Source organism: Ambystoma mexicanum, chromosome 4p (genome assembly GCF_040938575.1).
Source record: "Ambystoma mexicanum isolate Mex_15411 chromosome 4p, UKY_AmexF1_1, whole genome shotgun sequence".
NCBI lineage: Eukaryota > Metazoa > Chordata > Amphibia > Caudata > Ambystomatidae > Ambystoma > Ambystoma mexicanum.
The window spans coordinates 744,002,296-744,025,515 of record NC_090927.1 but is presented as its reverse complement, the minus strand read 5'-3'; the positions used below and the strand labels follow the sequence as shown (position 1 = coordinate 744,025,515).

The 23,220-nt window shown below is 49.5% G+C and overlaps 1 protein-coding gene across 6 annotated transcripts in view; it reads right to left on the bottom strand.

Annotated features, from left to right (window-relative positions):
• Positions 1–23,220, bottom strand: part of TTK (TTK protein kinase) — a 1,085,566-nt gene that overhangs the window by 623,236 nt on the left and 439,110 nt on the right. For all 6 annotated transcript variants that reach the window (XM_069606303.1, XM_069606306.1, XM_069606304.1 and 3 more), the window contains exon 11: positions 936–1,123. In XM_069606303.1, the coding sequence (XP_069462404.1) occupies positions 936–1,123 (188 nt within the window). The remainder of the gene's footprint in view (positions 1–935; positions 1,124–23,220) is intronic.

Here is a 23,220-nt window from a genome sequence, read left to right as displayed (position 1 = left end):
AAAGGTCTGTTCTTAATTCCTCCCCAAAGTGGACATTTTTTCTACTTGAAGAAATGGTGCATTACTCTGGACGCCCAGAGTTATCAAACGCTGTAATTCGCTGCAGAGGACGACGACTTGTGCTCAGAGGACAACACTCACACTATGACCCAGAACTCTTCATTTTCCATCCCCTCCTCTCAGGGAACAGATATGGGTTAACAGTGGGTTTTCCATACATCATAAGCAAGCACGCTAGATATCTTAGCATATTCTGGTCCTTGTAACCAACCGTGGAAGAACAGAGATTGTACAAGTGGTGCACTGGGTTGTAGACGGAGCCTGGCCATCCTTCACAAACCTGTGCAATGGTAAGTACCTGGTGACTTGTATGGTCGGACAAGATGCTCAGATGTTAGTGAAAGGATTCAAACCCAGGCACCAAACAGCTGGTGTGGACACATACATGTATGACATTTTCATTGTTTGCACAGATAAAGCCCCAAGGGTCTCCAGTTGTATCACAAGCAAATAAACAACAAAAATACAATAGTAAGAGATACATCGATTCGGAGGAAGGAGGAAAACAAAGAAAGGATGCATGGATGCAAATGAGCCGAGTTGCAGCCAGTTTGACCTCACTTTGGATTCAGTCTACATTTGGAGCTAATCCAAAACGAAGCAATATGCGCATGGATGACAACCAATAGAAAGAAGGAAAGGGCATGTCATTGGGAAACTAATGGGGTACCGCAGAAATGTACTTTAAACTCTGAAAACAATTTCAATACCCGCCTTCGCCAGCAGATTTCACAAGTAGAAAATGCAAAACTCAGATACAAGTGTTTCAGAATATTGCTAATAAAAACTAGAATATCTTGCGTTAAGCCACACTGAAATTGGAGCGACTATGCAAGAAAGTATTCAATGTGGAATATTAGAGCATAAAAATTTACCTCTACAGTATTTCGATGGCATGAACTATCTGGAACCTTCCACTCTGTTTCAACTGGACTCCGTTTACACTGCTGTTGACGTTCGCTACCATGACTTGGCAGAACATGGCTGGCTGATTCGTGAAGTCTGTTATTTACTTGCTCGTGTGGTATTGGATTATGTAGCTCATGATACATCATTTCTGGTCCTGCAAATAAGCCATATAATCTTACATTATAAGTACACATTTTAAGGGCTTGATTCAGGTTTTTGTTCGGAAATTCCTAGAAACCTATGCTGTGCTACCACCTTCTGGCTTTCAGATTTAGCCCTTTCCCTGAAGCAGGAATGCTCATGCGTGCGCGCACGAATGGAATTACACTTCCTGGTCGCTAACTTTGTTTTACTAAATGCTTAAGATAGTTTGAGCAAACCTTATATACATAGTTATTCATAAACTGGAAGTACACAAACGTTCCAACTAATTATAATAGATACATCAACACAATAGAGTTGCAATACATTCACATGCAAAGTATTTGCCATCACCATTCATGAAATCGATATACTCTTTCAAAAATGATCTTTTTATCAGATTTAAATTTAACATTTCCGTTTAAATCTATTCCATATAGACAAAGTTATCCATTTCATACATTTAATTAATTGAACACTTTAAACACATCTCTTAAACCACAGGTCAGTCAATAGCAAGCATATTGCTTCAAGGATTAACATTCTTAGATTCAAGGAATCAAATATACACAAAACTATAAAGTACAATTGGAAATTATGTGAAAGCTTTTGTACATGTAATCAGGAATTTGCTATATACCTAGGAGAGATGCTTTGTTCAATAGACGCCATGTGGTGGCGGCGGATAGAAGAACAAGTTACTTTCTTACCTGGTAACGTGCTGTCATGATTCCTACCCCCGGGCATCCGGACCAGATCCATCTGTCCCGGGAGCAGGCATCCAGATACTTGGGAAAAACCCAGCAGCCCCGGCTAGGGGCTATCTGGGTACAGTCAGGCTCATAGAAAGGGTCAGTCCTGGCGCCATAGCCAGGCTCATTTGCTTTCACTTACCTCATGCAGACCATGCTGCTCAGCATTCAAGCCAATGTGAAGTCTGAAGGGGGACTACTTTATTTCAGGGACTATTTTCTTACTCGGGTGTGGTCTTGGGAACTTCTTACCTGGGACTACTTTGAAGGCTATTTAAACCACGCCCGAAGAGCAGCTCACGCTTTGCGTTATTCTGCATCCTGCAGCGTAACGCTCACCGTGCCTGCAAGCCAACATCCAGTCTTCTGCCACGCCCGCCTCGAGTCTGGAGCTCCTAGAAAAAAGGGAGAAAGAAGGAAAAAGGTTAGAACAAGCACAATACTTATTTCCTCACCTGATTCTGGGTCCATCGCGTCTTCGAAAAGGAAGAAAAACATTATTTGATGCGCGTTGCATCGCCTGCTGCAGCGCGGCGCTATACTCGCCAGTCTTCGCAGCACCTCCACGATCCACCTCTGTCTTCATTTCTTCGCCAAACTCCGCCACCTAAAGGGAATAAAGAACAGCAAGGTGAGCCAAGAGAATAATAAGGTGATATTAGTCACCATAATAGACTTACCTGATTTTACCGCCGGAAGCATTCTTCATCACCACGGGCCGGCGCAGCCTCCATTCATCTTCGCCGAACTCCGGCACCTAAGCGGAACAAAAAGACAGCCAGGTGAGCCGAAAGAACAAACCAAGGGAATCCCTTTCACCTTAATAGACTTGCCTGATTTTACCGCCGGAGGTATTATTCCTCAAAACACCATAATTTCTCACTCTGCACCTGTAATAAGGGAGAAAGCAACAGATTACATACAGGTGTCATTTACCGGACAGTGTTGTATAATACAGACTCTTACCTGAACTTTACCAGCCGCACGAGGCAATCTTCTCTAGGGTCAAGCTGCAAACTGCAAGGAATCAGACAAGAGTGAAAGTCAGACATTTTGAACTCTTGTGAACTATATACTTACGGCTCCTCGCCAGGAACCTCAGAGTCAATATTGTTCTGGAACTCTCCAATTCCTTCGGACCAGTGAAGTAACTGGTTATCCACGCGCCCCTGCATTCTATGCAGGATGGAGAGCTCATCTTTTAAAATCCTAAGGTGAGAATATAAAAGGAAACATCGGAGGTGATTAGAGGAGAGAACAGTGGGAGGGGTTGAGGGGGGAGGAGAGTATCACTCAAATCCACGGGTGGCTAATTCCCTTTCTCCACTTTCAAGAGAATACTTCTTCGGGTCAAGCAGACGAGATTAGGTTGGCCAGTCCAGTCTGTCATTTCGGTACTACGCGTCACGTGGGTGGAAACCGCAGCTGTCCAGTTCCAATCGACGCCCCTGTGGGAGCCAGGTGAGCGTAACACGTTCTTTCGATGGGATGTTCTGACGACGTATAACACATCTATGACTGGTAATCACCACAGCTGTGCTGCTTTGGAAAATTTTCAGCGTCTGGGTCCTGCGTCGATGACGTCGATATGCTGTCCTCGAGGGCCTCAGTCGAGCCGACATCACCGAATGTTATAAGTAGGACGCACGACACCCGTAGCCTCAGTTGTAGTTTTTTCCCCAGAACGTGTGGCACCAATCTTCTGCCAGTATGGCCACAGAAAGCCTTGCGGAAACGTAAGCTGCAATCGCATAAGAAATTCTGTAGCGGGGCAGGTTGGGAGGGTATGATGTGGAATACGTTGTCGGAACATCCCATCGAAAGAACGTTACCAGGTAAGATTGTTCTTCGAAGGGATTGGTTCCTCTGACGTATTCCAGATCTATGACAGACTCCCAAAGCAGTACCAATGCAAGGAGGTGGGAAAAGAATTTAGAATGTAGGAATTTAGAATGCCCAATTAAATTGCAGAATAAAGGACCGCCTTGCCAAAGGCCAAATCTTGCCCATGGATAGAATCCAGGGAATAATGTTTTACAAAAGTATGGACAGAGGACCATGTGGCTGCTTCACAAATGTTACGAATGGGAACACGCCTCTGCAGAGCCACTTTTTCTCTGCAGAGTAGAGGCAGCCACACCCCTGGTAGAATAGGCTCAAACCTACCGGAGGGCCCTTACCCCCCAAGCGGTAACATTCAGAAATTGTCAAGATAATCCATCCAGAAAAAGTCTGTTTAGTAACAGCATGTCCCAAACGCCTTCCAGCATATCCTATAAAGAGCTGATAGTCCACTCTGACCCGGGACATGCGAGAGATGTAGAAAATTAAAGCTCTCCTACGATCCAACCTATGGAGCCTCTCCTCTTCCTTACCAGGATGCGGAGGAGCATAGAACGCCGGAAGAATAACATTCTGGCTTAAATTAAATTCCGATGCCACTTTCGGAAGAAAAGGAGGACGAACCCTAAGGACAACCCTGTCCTTCTGGAACCCCGTAAAGGGTGGCTTAACGGAAAGTGCCTACAACTCACTCACTCTGCGAGCTGAAGTGACCGCAACTAAAAATACAGTTTTCAAAGTCAACAGTCTCAAAGGACAAGAATGTAAAGGCTCAAACGGAGCTCCGATTAGGAATTTTAGAACTAGGTTCAAATCCCAACCGGGCACCTGGAAAGGTGACGGTGGGAACACATTAGTGAGCCCTTTCAGAAACTGAGAAATCAAAGGAATCTTAAAATAAGAACACTCCTCAGACGAGCGCTTAAATATGGACAGCATCGCCAGGTAACCCTTAATGGCACCCACTAACAGGTCCCAAAAAAAAGCAAAAAAAAGACAGAACCACAGGAATGGCACATGAAAAAGGATCCACATTCTCAACTCAGCACCAGTCGCAGAACTTTCTCCAACGGCAACGGTACAGGGACTTTGTTACAGGCCTTTTGGCCGAAAGCAACACCTCCATCACATTTTCAGTGAGGTCCCAATCCTTATACCTCAACCGTTCAGAAGCCAAGCATGAAGGTTGAGGGACTTGACCTCTGGATGGAGAACCTGACCCCCCCTCCCATGAGAGCAGATCGTCTCGGTAGGGAAGACGGCGTGGACGGCAGATGGACATGTCAAGAAGGTCCGGGTTTCGAGTTCTCCTGGCCCATGCCAGAGCAATGAGGATCATTCGGGAACCGAACCTCCGTAACCACCTCAGCACTTGCGGAATGACGGGGACTGGATGAAACGCGTACGGCAGTGGGAAGGACCATGCCACTACGAACGCGTCGCGTAAGGCTCCTCTTGGAGGAAATTCCCGCGAGCAGAATCTTTCGCACTTCCGGTTGACACTGGTGGCGTAGAGATCCACTTGAAGGGTCCCCCAAAGGGCGAAGATCTCCAGGAGAATCTCCCGAGCCAGCTCCCACTCGTGAGAGACAGTGCATTGCCTACTCAGAGCGTCCGTCGCCTCTTTTTCGTCTCCGGCCAGATGAACAGCCGAGATTGAAATTTCCTGCTGGATGGCCCAGAACCGGAGCTGCATTGCCTCTCTGCACAGAGGAAGTGACCCTGCCCTCCCCCATTTTGTTGAGGTAGTGCATGGCCACTGTGTTGTCTGTCAGAATCAGGACATTCTTTTCTCGCACAGTCGGCAGAAAAGCCTTCAGAGCTAGCCTGATGACCCTCAGCTCCAACAGATTGATATGGAGTCTGGACTCCGACAGAGACCAACGACCGCTGACTGTCAACTCGTTGGCATGAGCTCCCCATCCCGTGAGGGATGCGTCCGTCATGATCGTCACCTTCGGCCAGGGTAGCCAAAATGGAGCCCCCTTCATCAGATTGCCTTTGACGGCCCACCACAGAAGATCCTGGGCGACCGAGGGGGGCACCTGAACGGGATCCGACATCCTGCCTAAGAACTGCGACCGCTGCATCTTGAGAGTCCACTGCAGAGATCTCATCCACAGCCTGGCCTCTGGCACCAGGAGAATGCAGGATGCCAGGAGGCCGAGCAACTTCAAGAACTCGAACGCCGGGAGACTCTGAGCATGTTGAAACTTATGCACCATCTGCAGAATGTGGTGAGCCCTAACCTGGGGAGGGAAACACTGCCCCAGGGATGTGTCGAGCGCTGCTCCGATGTACTGGAACCGCTGGGTTGGCGTCAAGTGAGACTTCTTTAAGTTGAGGGAGAAGCCCAGCCTGTGAAGGGAGTGGCAGGTGACTGACAGATGATTCAGGACTTGCTCGAGAGAGCGTGCCCTGATCAACCAATCGTCAAGGTAGGGGTAGACGTGAATCCCCCCTTTCCTGAGATGAGGGGAATACCATCCCTTGTTCCTCTACACTACAGGCACCAATTCTATGGCGCCTTTCTCCAGCAGGGATTTGATTTCCTGCGCAGGGAGCGGATACAGACTCTTCAAAGAGAGATTCCCTGGTCGATTGTTGCGAGGCCTCTGCCGGAAAGGAAGACAATAGCCGTGGGCTATGATCTCCAGAAACCACACATCTGAAGTAATGGCACACCATTCTACAAGATGCTGCACCAGCCTGCCGTCAAACAGCGAACCATGGGACATGGCCTCATGACTGAGCTGAAGTGGCTGCGGCAGTGCCTGAGGGCAAAGAGGCAACTGCCCGAGCAGCCTTGGCACCTCCAGTAACTTGTTTTCCACCTTTGGTACTCCTACGTTGGCCCCTTTGAAGTGCAGCTCCCCTCGATCTACCAAAGGTAGAGTAGTATCGAAAGGAACCTTCCCTCCATTGCTGTCCCCTACGACGAAAAAGCAGAGGTTGGCGAACTGCATCGCTCAAAGACTTCGCTGCTGCTTTGGAGGTCTGCAACCTCAAGGCTCTCGTCAGCTTTGCTGCCAAAAAGATGGTCACCATCAAAGGGCATATTGAGAAGCCGGGCTTGTACATCCGGAGCAAACCCCGACTTCCGCAACCACGCAAATCTGCGCATCACGGTGCTCGCCACCATGGACCGGCTGACAGTCTGCCACGTCCAGACCCGACTGAACGGATTCACACATGGCATCCTTGCCATCCTGTACAAGGGCAAGAAAGCCATCCCATTCCTCCCCTTCGGGAATATGTTCAGTCGCCAATGAAACAAATCCACAGAGATGAGTGAAACGTGCTAAGGCACACACAGAGTTGGCTGCTTTCAAAGCCATACCCCCTGAAGAAAAGACTTTCTTCGCCCAACCGTCAAAACGTTTGTCGTCCCTATTAGGAGGGATGGTAGAGTACGACGCCTGTTTTGCTGGGGCCGTAGCCGTCTGCACCACCAAACTCTCCGGAGTAGGGTGCATGGACAAGTAGCTGGGGTCGCCATTTGCTGGGCGGTACTTTTTCGGCAACGACATCCACTGCCGGGAGACTCTCCGGAGCAGTCCAAGCCGCCACTGCCCTTCGTTGCAAGGCCATGGAATGGCAGTACCGGGTCAGTTTGTGGACCTTGGTCCAAGATATCCGTCAGGTCATCCTGCAGAAAATCTATTGGTGGCGCAGACCACCCCAAGTACTCCGTCACCCTCGACATCAGCCTCCTGTACGAAGAGTCAGCATGCGTACCAGGCTCGGGCCTGCCAAACTCAACCTCCGGGGAGGTATCAAGACCACTGGCGTCGTGCAAAGACTGATGAAGGTCTTCAATCTGGCTATGGCCAGACAATATTTCGTCAGGAACCTCATCCGGAAACAAACCTTCCTCAGACCCTTCCCTCTACCTCAGAAATATAATCCAGCGGCTGGAATAAATCCCTGGAGGAGGGCACAGAAAGTTTGACCGACTTCTTCAGGGCCTTCCTCAGGGTTTCCACCGATGCACGGGGTACCTCCGATAAAGCATCCTCGAAAGGCGTTGAGGGCGTTGACAGAATCTGTGTAGCGCGTGGCACTGATGGCTTCCTTGGAGGCAGAGCCACGAGAGAGGAAGACCTCACAGGCTCCGACGGTCTCGAGGTCGTCGAGGACCGGGACCTGGAGCGGGCATGACTAGAGCGATCCACCTTGTCCGATCAGGACCTCGAAGGCCCCCGATGATCGTGCCGACCACCTGAGCCCAAAGGCGTGCGAGCGGTGGCCCTAGCACTTTCCCTGCCGGCTTCTTTCGAAGGCGCGGACGGAACAGAGCCCTACGACTGAAAAATCGCCATCATCTCCGTACGAAATGCATCCCATTTCGCAGGAGAAGAGTGCTTGTTGGGACAAGCAACCCGCTGACGGGCGGAGTCCTCGGATGGGGAAGGCGACCGGTGAAGGCGCTTCCGCGAATGCCTCGAAGAGGCAGAGGAATGGCGGGAACCACTTTGGGACCAAGACCCCCCCCTGGATTTACGCCGACGACGCAGAGAGTCGCCTTTCGAATAGTCGGTCGAAAGCCACGCGGATTTTGACTTTCGGGGCTTGGAAACCCTACCGACAGAAAGCTTCTTCTTCCGCTCCAGCAAGGCCTTCGATGTTAACGACTGGCAATCGTCACAATCATCCGTGGTGTGGTCCTCACCGAGGCACCAGAGGCAGGCGTTGTGCGGGTCCGTTAAGCGACATCTTGGATCCGCAGTCCCGACACTTCTTGAAACCCGGCCGCGGGGTAGAAGACGAAGACATGATATCTTCACAAAAGAACAAGTTGGAAGAACCGATAGAATATTACTCAGAAGAACCCAGGTGCGCCGAGATCTCCGAAGCGAACACGTTTGCAGAAAAAAACAGAACTGAGGCTACGGGCGTCTTGAGTCTTACTTATAACATCCGGTGACGTCGGCTCACGGAGGCCCTCGAGGACAGCGTATCGACGCAGAAAATTTTCCGAAGCAGCACAGCTGTCGTGGTTACCTGTCATAGATGTAGAATACGTCGGAGGAACCAATACCTTCGAAATACAGATCTTGGCAAAGAATTTAGTGACTCACAGTCCTCTGATATGGTTACAAACAGGAGGGGTATGAAAGCAGAGAACCTGCTGACAACAGGATGTAATCAATGATGCAGACAAGATCCTGGGACACAGGGTGATCTTAGACTTAAGGATGAGCCCAGCAAAAGAACTTCCAACAGGATCATCTCAGTATACAGGAGCAGTTCCATATAGTTCACAATCAACATGGCTTCCAGAAAGATTTGCATCCTTCCGATAAAGAATTTACATTTTTTGTCTCTGGTGCATGACTCTTTCACCAGATTGGATTATATCTTGATTAGCAAGACACTGTTGGATAAGACTCTAGATGTTAAAATCAGAGAGCGAAATTTCTGATCATACACCCGTAGATGTCCGTCTACAAGTGGATGTGGCAGTACCAGCTTTTAGAAAATGGAGATTGAGGACGGGTATATTAGAAGAAAGGGAAGTAACAATAGACTTATTGCTGCGTATGACCCAATTTTTTTTAAATAAATGACGGTTCTGCAGGAAAAGGGGCTGTATGGGAGAGTTTTAAGGCGACGATTAGGGGCTTTATGATTGATTGGACTTCTCTTCTTCGGAAACAATCCATGGAGGAGGTGGGTATATTGGAAGGTCAATTATCAAAACTACAGCAAAAATATGCCCGACATGGGAGGATAGAAGACAGGGCGGAAATTAATCTGATTAGGGAAAAATTGACAAATACAAACAATTTATTGGCAGAAAGAGGTCTTTCTTTCACGACAAAAATATTGGGAGGCTGGTGACAGAAGTGGTAGGTTGCTGGTGGATAGGCGGAAGGGTATGCATGGGGGGTCTTTTGTTAAGGGGATTAAAGATTAGAATGAACAATTAGTATGGAAGAATTATGATATTTGTTTAAGTTTCAAAAAGTTATATGCAGAAGAGGAATCGAGGGTCGGGTAATATTTGGAAAAACTGTTTGAAAATATTCCTATTCAAAAATGGTCACTTGATGATAACAGTATGTGGGAAGCAGATATTGGGATTGATGAGGTTCTTCTAGCTATTGGGCAACTACAATTAGGGAAATCTCCAAGTTTAGATGGACTACCAATTGAATTTTATAGGAAATTTTATACTTTTTTGGCTCCGATATTATGTGATTTGTTCAATTCTTTTTTTAAAGGGGAAAATCTGTGTCATTCGATGACTGAGGCCATGATTACGGTGATACCTAAAGAAGGAAGAGATAGTAAAGATGGTAAGAACTACAGATCGATCTCTTTGTTGAATGTGGACACCAAGCTTTTTACAAAGGTAATGGCAAATAGGCTGGGTGGTTGCATTGGGAAAATCATTCATGAGTGAATGCGGTATGTGCATGACGACATCATGCCGAGCAGAGACTTGATGGACCTCACCCTTGCGATCTTCAGGGCCAACAGTCATTGCACTTTGCCCAAGATGGCCGCTATCCTCTCCTCCGATGGAGTTGCCAGGCACAACACGGTGTTGAGTCGGGATCCGAGAAACAGCGCGTCCTGCGATGGAATCAAGCATGACTTTGCATAGTTTACAGAGAAACCCAGTTCCGTCAGCAGGCGCACAGTCTCCGCAATGTGGTCGACGGCGATCTTCGAGCTGGGCCCCGGATGAGCCAGTCGTCCAGATAAGGGTAGACGTGAATCCCTCATAGCCGCAGCTGCGCCGCCCCTGGTGCCAGGTACTTAGTGAAGACCCTTGGTGCCGACTTCAATCCGAAGGGAAGGGCTTTGAATTGGTAGTGTTTTCCTTGCACCACGAAACAAAAACTTGCGGTGTCATTTGCGAATGGGGATGTGAAAGTATGCATACTCCAAGTCCAACGACTACAGGAAGTCCCTCTAATCCAGCTGTCCATCCACGTGCTGAAGAGTAACAATCCAGAATTTTTGGGACTCAATGTATTTGTTCAGTCGACATTGAGAATTGCCTTCCAGGCCCCGGTGTTCTTTCTGACGTGAAAGTACAGCGAGTAGACTCCGGAGCCCCGGAAACCTCTTTGGGAAAAGCTCTATTGCACCTTTCCTTAGCATGGCCCGCACCTTCAGCAACAGCTGAGGGATGTGGTTTTCCTGCCGGGCCACCAGTGGTATTCGGGTACACATCTGTTGAAATTCCAGGGTGTGTCCGTGGGCGAGAGCGGCCAGCACCCAACGATCGGTGGAGATGGATTACCACATGCTGACGAAGTTCGCCAGCCGGCCTCGGGGTGCACGGGTGGGGGCCCGACTCCACAGCCGTTTCAATCCTGCTTGGAGGTTGAAGGGCCACCTTGGGGACCCTGGCGACAACAACGTCCTCCTCCGAAGGTCTTGGAGCGGCACCTGTTGGTCTCCTGGGCCAAATGGGTGGGATATTGGCAGTACGAAGAGGAACTCCCGCCGAACTCCTCAGAGGATCATTGGGACTTGCTGCCCGAGGTTCGAAAGGACAGCATCTGTTACTGAAGAGTGCCCAAAGCGCGCGTCATCTCAGTGTCCGTCTTTATGGCTTGGAGAGATTCATCCACAGCCTTCCCAAACAAATTGTCCCAGTCGAAGGGCATGTACAGCACCCTTGACAACGTCCTGCTGAAAGTTGGTGGCCTTGAGCCAGCCACGACGATGACTGAGGCAAACGCTGTTGCCCATCTGGTGGAACCACACATCTGATGTCCGTGGCCACTGTGATGGCATGGTCCAACGCCACCTCGCCTTCCAGAAGAATCTCCAACGCTTCCGACCTCTTGTCGTCAGGAAGGAAGACCAGGATGGGAGCGATCTTGAACCACAACTTCCTGTTAGGCAGAAACCTGTGCAGTTCCCTTAGGGACCACTGCAAAAGATTTAAGATTACAGGTGTTTGGCAGAAAACCCACTTGGTAGCAGTCTGTACCACACAGATTCACTTGGTAGCTGTGGCTGAGCAGTCAGACTTCTCTCAAGAAGAGTTAGGCAGTATGCAGAGTATACACAATAGGTACAGAGGCACAGTAGTACAAACAAACACTGACCAGAGCTTTAGTGTAAAAGTATATAATTATTTATTTAAAAACACACTTGTAAATCACACTAGCAAAAAAAAGATAAGTAATTTCGGCACACAGTCACTATCATATATATACAACCCTATTCACTTATTAGACAAGTCTTAGTGAGAAACACCACTTATTTTCAGACAGAGGTGAGCGCTTAACATAAGATGACACTAATAAATTGTAAAGAAAGGGAGGGAAAAAGGCAGAGTTAAAGAAGCACACAAGTTTCAATACTTTCTCAAAGAACCACAGTAAGGCAGGATAGGCAGAGTTCTACTGGAGAGCAGGCAGTCAGTTGCAAGGCCCACTCTTGAAGAGAGCAAGCAGAAGGGGTCCAGGTTCACCAGTGGGGTTATGCCCAAAGAGTCTTTGTAGATAGTTCACACAAAAAGGATGAAATTAAAGTCAGGAAAAGTTAGCTAGGTTGTCCCAGGCCAGCCCAGGTTAGAAAGTCGAGGCTTTACTGTCACCCCGAACGATCTGTCGCAAGGGAAGCTAGGCGGGACACAGTACCTTAAGTGTGAAGGAAGCTCCAGCAGGGGCAGTTGTTCCTGGCAGCAGGTGCAAGTTGGCGTTTCATCCAGAGGAAGAAGAGGTCTCGCCATGGAGGAAAGATGAAGGTCGTAGTACTGCCAGGGAAGAAACCAGACGGGGAGTTCTCCGGTTAAAAGGCACTGCACTTCTCTTCGCGGTAGTGGTAACCCGTGGTATTCCGGTTGCCGGGGTGCTTGGCACGGGCAAGGCGGCCACGAGATGCTCCAGGAAGGTGAAAAGAAGGCGAAACTGGTTATCCCCACCAGTCAAAGGAAGAAGACTCTCCGGACTGGAGATCTCCTCTTTCGTCGGGAAAAGTGGTGAGACGGTTCAGCCGGGCTCCAACGGTGGTGTCGTCGTTGCAGGTCGGCTCAGCTTCCCCCTCCCCGGATTCTTAGGTCCTGTGGCGACTTCTGAAGTTCCAGTCCCCAAAGCCCTGCTTTTATGCAGCAAACCCCCATTCACTCAGCCTAGCTGTCAATCAAACATGCTAAGTGGTGAGTCGGCCGGCTCACCACTTGGGCCAATCACACAAGAGTGCGACTTGAGTTACCAAGGTAACTCCGTCCAGGGTGCATAAACCCCCTCCCACACCCCCTGTGGTACCCAGACAGAGTGGCACCACTTTTGGAGGCTTCTGTGGAGAAGCCCGCCAAAATGTGGAACAAAGGGCTCGACTAGGGTTGGAGTCACAGAAGAGAACACAAACGCCATTTTAGAATCGAGTTCTGGAAAAAAATACCAACCGGTGAATTAATATTAAATAAATAAACCGGCAGTATGTTCGAGGCTATAAGTATTAAATAATTAAAGTTGGTAGCCTCGAACAATGGGAAAATCCCATAGAGATATATTGGCGGTAGAATATAAAAAGTAGTATCCACTACTGCCACCAGCCAAAACTCGATCAGGGGGGGCGGAGACGTGCCCACTCGAACAACAGACCCCGGGGCAATCGAATTGCCCCGGCCAGTACGTCTACAATATGATGGTTTGTACTGGTTTCTGTTCATAATTTGGGACTAGTAAAGCCAATGGTGACTTTGCATGCCTTGGGAGACAGTAGTCAATCCCAGGGTATGGAGTCTATGTTGGGGGGTCGCTACGACACCCCTGCGTTACGGCACGGAGGGTGCTGTGTAACCCACATAAAAAAACACATGAGACCCTATGGAGCAAAAGACCCCATAGCCCATAAAACACATGGAAAGTGAAAGGAACACCTCAAATCATGTCTAAGAGTAGGAGCAAAAGAATCTCACTCTTAGCAGGAGAGAAAAAAAATAAACCCCAAAAATCCAGCAAAGCTGCTGGGGGACTCACTAGGTTTGGGAAATTAGCCTTACAGAGAATTCTCCCCAACACTTCTGGTCATAATGAGCCACGATGGAGAGGACGTTGGCGGCCTTGATGGTAGTTGCTGCCGAATAGATGATCCGTCGCCCCATGGCACCCAACTTCTTGCCCTCGCTGTCCGGTGGGGTGGCAGCCATCCGAGGACTTCCTCCTGGCCGCCGTGGACACTACAGAATCCGGGGAAGGCTGGGCCAGTAAGCACTTGGGCACGGAGTTAGGCACGCGATACCCTCTTCGCCGGAGTCGTGGAAGGGTTCTTCATGAGGGCCAAACCCTGGTGCCAAATGTCAACCAGGAGTGGGACAGAGAGGATGGTCTTCCGCTTCGCCTCTCTGCGCTGATAAAAGAAGCCCTCCTTCTTGGCCTCCTGAGCGAGCTGAAAAAGTTCCAAGGCTCTGGAGATTGAGTGGAATGAGCCAATCTGGTCCGGCAGTGAAGATCTGGGCGACGATGACGGGAGGTCCCCTAAACCGCCGTTGTCGTCCGTGCCTGCCGTCGCTGTGTCTGGATTCGTCTTAATCCTCTGGGGGTTGGGGGGGGGGGGGGGGGGAGTGGATGGGGAGGGGTCAGGGGGGTGACAGGTGGTGGGTGCACACTCTTCTGCTTGCACAGGAATTCCACGCAGGGGTGCTGGCTATTGCTGGCGCCACGGGCGGGCCGCCAGCGCAATAGGCATCCTCGTCTGGATCACTGATACCAGCATATGCAGTGCCGAAAGGATGTCCACTGAAAGGTCTCTAGGAGGTGCCTGAGGTGGGGATGGCCGCTGAGGTACAGGCGGAATAGGCTGCTGGGGCCCCGGCTGGGAGCCCAGGCCATCGTCGCCTTGCTGCTCTCCCTCGACTGTCGTTGCCGCCATCACCTTATTCGCATTCGTCGGCACGCTCGTTGTAGGGCCTGCTTCCTACTTTTCCCTCCTCCTGGAAAGTTACCAGTGAGCTCCTCCTCAAAAGGAGATATCCGTACCCCAGAGGGCCACCACACCCCCCCTTATTTGCTTCCAGCGGTGAAGGTCTCAGGGAGATGAATGGCATCTTCTCCGGGGTATTCTCTATGGGTCGGAACGCAGCCTCCCTCCTGGGAGGAAGGGACACCCTAGCCTAAGGGGTCGCATCCTGCGGGGCCATCTCAGCGGCCTTCGACAGAGACGCTGCCACCCCTTCGATGGAAGGCTGGGCCTTCGGTGGGTGCACCTGGGCCTTCACGATCAGGACCGGAGCCTTGTCCTTGGCCTTCTCCTTAAGGAGAGGGACCGAGCCACGCTCCCCCTTGGGCTTCTACGGTAGGACAGACTCGGGCCTTTCCTTGAGCTTGGCAGAAGATCCTGAGCGTCGACTGGTGACGGAGGCTGGAGACGTCGATCGCTCCCTGGCCGCCGAGGAGCACATCACAACAGCGTTCCAGGTGGCAGTGGACTTACGGTGCTTAACCTTCTGTTGGACCCCTGCGGGAGGGGCGCCCTCAAAGGAGAAGCCTTCTCAGCCTTCTTGGAACTTGGAGACCCACCCAGAGCAGGGGCCTTGGCCTGTACCCACTCGTTCAGCCGCCTGTGCCGATCCCTCATCGTGCGTGCGGCTATCTCCTAGCAAAACACAGAATCCTCCTCGTTGTGCACCGGGTACAGGAAGTAAAGGCACTCAGAATGCTTGTCGTCCGAAAAGACATTCCGCAATTCGCAGCTAGAGCAAATCCTGAACAAGGGAGCTGAATCATTTTCCTCCGACATGGTCCACACGGCGTAGGCCTGAGAATCTTCTGGAAGCCTCCACAAACAAACTCGACGAAATCCGCCCTTGAGGGGTGCTGAAGAATCTGACGGGTCCATGTTAATCAGAAGGTTGATCGATGGAGCACAAGGCCCGATTGACCGAAAAAGAGAGTAAACTCTTGTCAGAAAATGCAAAAACCAAGTAAAAGCTCAAGAGCTAAAACACAAGGACTCCGAACACTTGAACGTGCAGTAAAAATCTGAAGATGGTTGCCAGAGGAGGGGCTTAGGTAGAGGGCAGTCATTGACTGGAGGAAGTATGACCCAGAGACACGTGATTGATTGTTAGGAGAAAGACAGGTCAGAAATTAAACTGATTTCTTTCTTTACAGAGGATTCCCAGCCGGAAGACTGGGAATATTCATTCATGAGCATGTGAATCCATGCCAGACCCCATGCTGGAGAAGGCCAGCTTTTTGAGGAGCTTCCCCAAAAAGGGAATAATGGAAATTGGGTGGTAGTTAGCCTGGCAAGAGGGATCAGCTGTGGGCTTCTTGAGGAGAGGATGCACAAGGGAGTGCTTCAGGGGGGGGAATGGAAAGATCCAGAGGCAAAAGAATGGTTGCAGAATGGTTGACCCCTCTTGAGATAAGTATGGCTGCTCAGTCACCTACCAAATTGTGTAGTACAAACCTATATGAAAGGTTGGGTTCCCTATTGCCAAGCGGACAAGGATGGTGTAGTCTCCCACAGGTTTACTACATACAATCTTGCCTAACACTGGTGGCAGGCGGTGAGGATTTGTGTAGAGTTGTTACATTGAGTATTTTGCTTTGCCTGTGTTCAACTAAACCCCCACAAAGCTAAGCTTCATCAGAAAGTTAAAAGCAATTGTAACATGCCAAATATGGATAACTTCCGTCTGGAAGACCTGATCATTCTAACAGTAGATCAACTGGAAGAAATGTGTAAAGTCTTACTGTAAAAGGAAAGAAAATATGAATTGATTGCAAGGTTGTTAAATCACCAAGGTTTGGGTAGTAGGCCTGTAACACCTACTAACCCAAGAAATGCGGAAAATGATAAAGACGACCGTTTAGAGTCTAACTCACAACCCCATTCCACACAACACAACTGAATATTACAGGGACAGTGTACTTGTGAATAGTCAGGAGACCGCTGCCATTAGAGACACTGGGGCAGTGGTTGATTAAAGTTTTTTCTAACCAGAGGATGTGGCTAAGGCACCCAAAAGGCCCACTAAACTTGCAGGAGGCACAATTCAAATGGTTCCAATACTGCCAGCTCTCAGCCAGTGCAACAATAGGACTGTTAGAATACCTGTTGGTGTACAAAATGAGGTGCCTGGGAGAGTCATGTTGGGAAATGACGTAAAGGCTCTTGGAGTTGTATCAAGCACCCACAGGCCTCCCAATAAAAGGAAGAAGGAGCAAACAAGATTGGCCAGAGTGGCAACTTTGGATGACTCTCAGTGGGAGGTTACAGAGGTTCCTGTAACCCCCAGTGCACAGGAAGGACACCCTTCGAATTCGTGGACAAAGAAAGAGACAAAGGGGAAACCCAAGGTCTCAGGAAGAAAGAAAGGTATTACCCCTAACCCTGTTTTAAGGACAAGGACATCCCCGAGAGGACTGTCCAAGTTCACCCCAGTGACCTCTTCCCCAGCTGAGGAAGAGTGGGAGGATGAAACTAACTCAAGAGTCAGCTACTGGTGAAACAGAGCTGGAGGAGAACCTTCCCTATGTTGGAGTTTGGGATCCTAAAGACCATCCTGAGCTGCAAACTTTACTTGCAGAAGGTGGACGCTCTATGGCAGACTTCAGCAAGGTCAAAGGGGCCGTTCTACTCTTGAAGGTCTTCGTCAACAGGCGGCTTCCCAGCTGGAAGGGCAAGAGCCAGGGAAGCACAGGCTTTACTGGAAGCATGGCCTCCTCTAAAGTGAACCTATTAAGTCTACACCCAGGAGACTAGTAGAGCCCCATGAGGTGATGCACCAGTTCCCTCAGTTAGCCCATGAGAGCCCTCTGGCTGGTCACTTGAGTTTCAAGGAGACCAAACAGAGGATATCTCTATTTCTACTAGCCCAGGATGGGGGTTTGAAGTAGATACATTCTGTAGGAGCGGTCACACTGGTCAGATTTCTGGCAAGAGTGGAGCCAAGAATATGGCACCTTTAGTGCCCCTCCCAGTTGTGGGTGTTCCTTTTAAGACGGTGGGGATTGACATTATTGGTCTCCTAGACCCTCCAACTTCTTTCAATTTATATAGGTTGTGGTAGACCATACTACCAGGTATCCTGAAGCCATACCTACGAGAACTGTTACTGCCCAGGCAGTGGCTAAGGCCTTCCTTGGTATTTTTACCAGGGTTGGTTTTCCTAAGGAAGCCATCTCATTCAGGAGGTCAAATTGCATGTCCCACCTCATGCAGACCATGTGGAAAAACTCTGGAGCAACCTCATGTTCTTAACAGCGTACCATCCCCAAAACAATGGGTTGGTGGAAAGGTTTAACAGAACTATGAACCCCTTAGAAGAAAGTGGGCCCTTCTAATGCCATGCCTTCTTTGCTTATACAGAAGTACCTCAAGAAGGCGTTGGTTTCAGCCCCTTTCAGCTGCTTGATGGTCATCCGGTTAGAGGTCCATTGGCCCTAATCAAGAAAGGGGGTTGGAGAGTGCTCCGTCCCTCAAGCCACTGAGAGTCACTGACTATGTGCTAGGTCTCCAGGGGAGAATGGCCCTCATGATGACAGAAGCTTCTGATAACTTGAAAGCATGTCAGGCTCTGGTCAAACATTAGCATGACCAGAAGGCCAACATGGTGGAGTTTACTCCAGACCAGCTTGTTCTAGTTATGGTACCAACAAGGCAGAGAGCCTTACACGAAAAATGGATTGGACCCTTCAAGTTTGTGGGCAAACTTGGAGAAGTGAATTATTTAGTTGACTTGGCCAATCCCAAGGAGGACCCTAGGGTCGATCACACTAAACGTCTAAAAGCTTATGTTTCCAGACCACAACTAGGAGCTTTGCGTTTGCCATCTGATCAAGAGGAAGAGAGTGAACCTCTACCTGGCCTCCTTAGGGGACAACCTTCAGATGAGAAGTTTTGAGTAAAACACTCTTCCGATCTGACCCGACAGCAACATGAGGCATGCAAAGCTCTGTTAAATCAGTTTGCCTCAATGTTTTCTCTGACACCAGGCTTGACCCCTTGGGGCCAGCATGATATTCTCACTGGTGTCAGTCGCCATGTCAAATGCAGGGGTTACAATATGTCGGGCCATGTAAGATCCCACATAAAGGAAGAAGTCAAGAAGATGCTTGATCTTGGGGTAATAGAGTCATCTGCAAGTCCATGGGCTAGAAAAGTCATACTAGGGCCAAATGCAGGATCCAAAGAGTTAAGATTCTGTGAGTGATAAAGAGCTCTTAGTGCAATCACCACAACTGATGCTCATCCTTTACCTATGACAGATGAGCTGGTGGACAAACATGGCTCAGTCAAGTTACTCAGTACATTTGACCTAACATCAGGCTATTGGCAAATGGCTCTGACAGACCATGCCAAGGAGAAAACTGCACTTTCTACCACAGGAGGCTTTTTAGAGTAAAAAATGAACCTACTACATTCCAGAGGATGGTGAATCCAAGTTCTGAATGGGATGGAGGACTTCTGCAATGCATACTTGGATGAAATTGCAGTGTTCAGTCCCACTTGGGAAGAGCATCTTGACTACTTTGGGTATATTTTGCAGGGTCTTGTACAGGCCCATCTGACCATAAAGGCTAGTAAATGTTAAATTGGTCAGAGCAAAGTGGTCACCTTGGACATGAGGTAGGAGGAGGTGAAATAAGGCCATTGCCTAGCAAAGTACAAGCTGTACAAGACTGAGCCACCCCTACTACTCAAACCCAAGTGAGAGCCTTTCTAGGTCCCACTGGGTACTATAGGAATGTCATGTCACGACCCTCGCCCAAAACCCCCTCTGGCAAACCCATTGGCCAGGTGATATATGATATGATATTTTATTTGTATCGTGCTCGTACACAAGTGTTTCAGAGCGCGACTAGGCAAGGGACGGGAACAAGGGAGAACACAGCACAACATAAAAACGGTCTTACTAGGCCCAGTGACAGAGAACGCGCAAGTGCATGGGAAAGGGAAAATGGAAAAAGTGCATGGTAGGGGGAGAGTGGGAAGTGCAGAAGCCGAGGAGCGCAGAGAAATAAAATAAATAGAAAATTGAGGCAAACTGTGGTAGTGCAGCCAGCAAGTGGCAAGTGCTGTGTTTAAGGCAGCAGACTGGGTAAGTCTGAATAAGTGCAGAAAAAGAAGAAACATGGGGGGGGCTGTATGGGTACAGATACAGTCCCCAGTGCAAGGAGTGGCCAGGAGGCAGTGCAGGAAGGTTGCAGGGTAAGCAGGTACCTGGGCCCAGGGGACAGAGGGTGGCCAGGTGCACAGTGCCAAGAGAGCAGATCAGCAGGGGAGCGAAGGCAGAAGCAAAGAGCAAGGTTTTGAGGTGCTTCCGGAACCGGAGATGGATCTCCTCAAGTTTTAGAGTGGCAGGGAGGCTGTTCCAGGGGGAGGCCCCAGCCGAAGATAGAGATCTACCCCCAGCTTGTTTCTTTGAAAAACGACTGACCCTGCGGGAGTTAGAGGTAGGGGAGCGACGAGATCGAGAGGGGAGGTATTTGCGGAGGGATAGCTGAAGGTATTTTGGACCCAGGCCCCAGAAAGCCCTGTGGACAATGCAAAGGGTTTTGAATTTAATCCTTGCATCCATTGGGAGCCAATGGAGAGATTTCAAATCTGGAGGGATACGATCCCAGGGCTTGAGGCCAAGGAAAAGTCTAGCAGTCCTGTTCTGGGTAAGTTGTAGAGGGCGGAGAGTAGAGACAGGTAGATTTAGAAAGAGGCTGTTACAATAGTCCAAGCTAGAGAGAACCAGAGCTTGGGATACCAAGAGCTTCTGGGGGAAGGAGAGGAAAGGCAGAATACCTCTGAGGAGGTGCAGTCGGAAGTTTGACTTTTTAGAGACATCAGAGATATGGGCCGAGAAGGAAAGTGTGGAGTCAAAGATGACGCCAAGGTTCTTAGCCTCGCAGGTAGGGGTAGGAGGAGGGCCAAGGGAGGCCGGCCAGAGTGAGGGGAAAAGGATGGAGATGGTGTGCCGATGAGGAGGATCTCCGTCTTGCTGACAAAGATCATTGGCAGCACACCAATTTTGAATGGCAGTTAGGCAGTCAGAGATGAGAGGGAGAGGAGGTGGCCGAGGGCAGCCGGAAAATTAGTTGAGCGTCATCAGCGTAGCACTGGAAATTTGAGCAGAAAATGGCAATGCAGTGAGCGAGAGTTGAAAAGCCAAGGTGAGAGGTGAGACCCCTGGGGAACCCCCACAGGTGGAGACGAAGATAGATGATAGGAAAGACGCCAGTTAGACCTGGGAGGGTCGATCAGAGAGGAAAGAGGTCAGCCAGGCAAGAGCCTGATCAGTGATACCCAGATTATCACAGAGACGGTTGAGCAGGATGGTGTGGTTGATCATGTCGAAGGCAGAAGAGAGATCAAGAAGGATGAGGACAGAGGGAATGTTAGAATCAAGGTTGGAGAGCAGATCTTCACAGATATTGAGGAGAGCAGTTTCCGTGCTTCTGGCCGCTCTGAAGCCAGACTGGTGGTCATGGAGACAACCAACAGAATCTGAATGAAGATTAAGCTGAGAGATGGCCAGCTTTTCCAGGAGTTTGCCCAGAAAGGGGGTAATGGATATTGGGTGATAGTTTGGCGGACAGGAAGGATCAGCTGTGGGTTTCTTGAGAAGAGGATGCACAAGGGAGTGCTTCAGAGGGGAGGGGAAGGATCCTGAGGCAAACGAGTGGTTGCAAAAATCAGCAAGGGCAGGAGCGAGGGTGTCAATGTGGTCCTTGATGGTTTTGGAGGAACAGGGATGAACCTGTTTTGACGAGGCTTTCATAGATCGGAATTGTCTAGCAACCTCGTCAGGGGAGAAAATAGGAAAGGAAGAGAAGGATGGTGGGGCGGGGTTTAAAGGGGGGTCTCCAAGCACAGGCAGAGGGAATAGGAGGGGGAGGGGTGGCGAGGGTGGACAGGATGTCCTGGGTTTTTACAGATAAAGTGCGAGGCAAGGACATTGAAGAGAGCCTGGGAGGCAAGAGGAGGGGAGGAGACTGGACTCGGGCCACTAGAGCCTGGCATCCTCTTCAAAAGCCCTCATGGGGCCAGTCCCGGCGCCTATGGCGCCAGCCTCATACACCATGAACAATGTGCTTGGGAACTACTTTATTGTATTGTCAGCCACATGGAGGCATCCACATAGCTTGGTTCCCTAAGAACCAAGCTATGCGGTATAGTGTTTTGGGGGTGGCAGGCCTGGAACTACTTTCTCTGGTACTACTTTACCTGGGCTATATAAACTACACCCTGACTGCAGACCATGCTTCGTGTTACTTTGCAGCTTGCAAAATGACGCTCACCGTGTCCAGCTATTCCCTCGAACCTCGGAGAAGCAGAACCTGCAAGGAGACAAAAGGAACATCATTAGCAGCAGCATCATCTTACCTGCAGTCTTCATCTTTAAACACTCGCAGCTACTGAGAACAGCTTCCTCGAATCTGCACGCCTCCCAGACAGAACGACCTGAAAGAGGAAGATAGAGGCAACATTAAAGAAAGCTGTAGAGACCTTTACAAATTACGAACTGCTCAAAAGGCTTACCTGGTTGGTCGCCTCTCGGCTGGCACCACTCCGGACATTCCATTCGCGCTGAAGAACACAGCGACCTATAAGGAAGGAAAACACAGGTTAGCAAAGGCAAGACTTCGCAGCGCTGCGCATAGCGCTTACTTACCGCATCATAGCGCTCTTAATGCGCCATCATTTACCAGCGGGCTCAACCAAGCCAGTTCGCCGCACTGAAGCTCTGCATACCTAATGGAGAAAAAAAGACATTTTAAACAAAGAAAGGCATGCAAGATAGCAACAAAACTAAAGAACAGCAATAAAACCTACCTGAACAATATCAAACGGGCCAGCGTCAGTGAAGTAACTGGACCGCACTCGCTCATGAAAGACAACGCGCCCCTGCAAAGAAGGCAGGACGGAGAGCACGCCTAATTCTGCCACAATTCCTGGCCCCACATATTCATTTGTTGAAGACATTTCCTCTCTCCTAGCATCTTGTGCTAAGCCTAGCTCCCAAATTTTGATCATGGGCGACTTCAACCTGGGTTGCCTGGACAAGAATGACACCAAAGCCACCGATTTAGCAAATGTCCTGTCTGATTTCGGCTTCACACAACATATCATGGAGCCCACCCACATTAAGGGCCATACTCTTGACTGGGTTGCAGACCTGCACTGCGCCCTCAATGATATTTCTGTATCCCCCTGCGCTTGGTCCGACCACCATTTAATCTCCTTCTCCATGAACACTAGCCCTCTTGAGGACTCGCAAAACCTCGCCCCATCCACGCTTACACGGAATAAAAAAGACATCACCATTGAGAAACTTCTACCACTCATCCTCCCAGTGCTGAACGCGGCGTCTGAGTCGTGCTCTGACCCCACAGTGTTAGTAGACACTTATAACCGTGTTATGATAAAAGCCATCAACACTATCGCCCCCATCAAATTGCGTAAACAAAAACCGCGGTCCCATTTGAACTCCTGGTTCACACCGCAGCTACGTGACCTACGCAAAGAAAAAAGAAAAGCCGATGTCTTATGGAAAAGTGTCCCGTCCCTAGACAACAAAAACAACCTTACGTCTGCC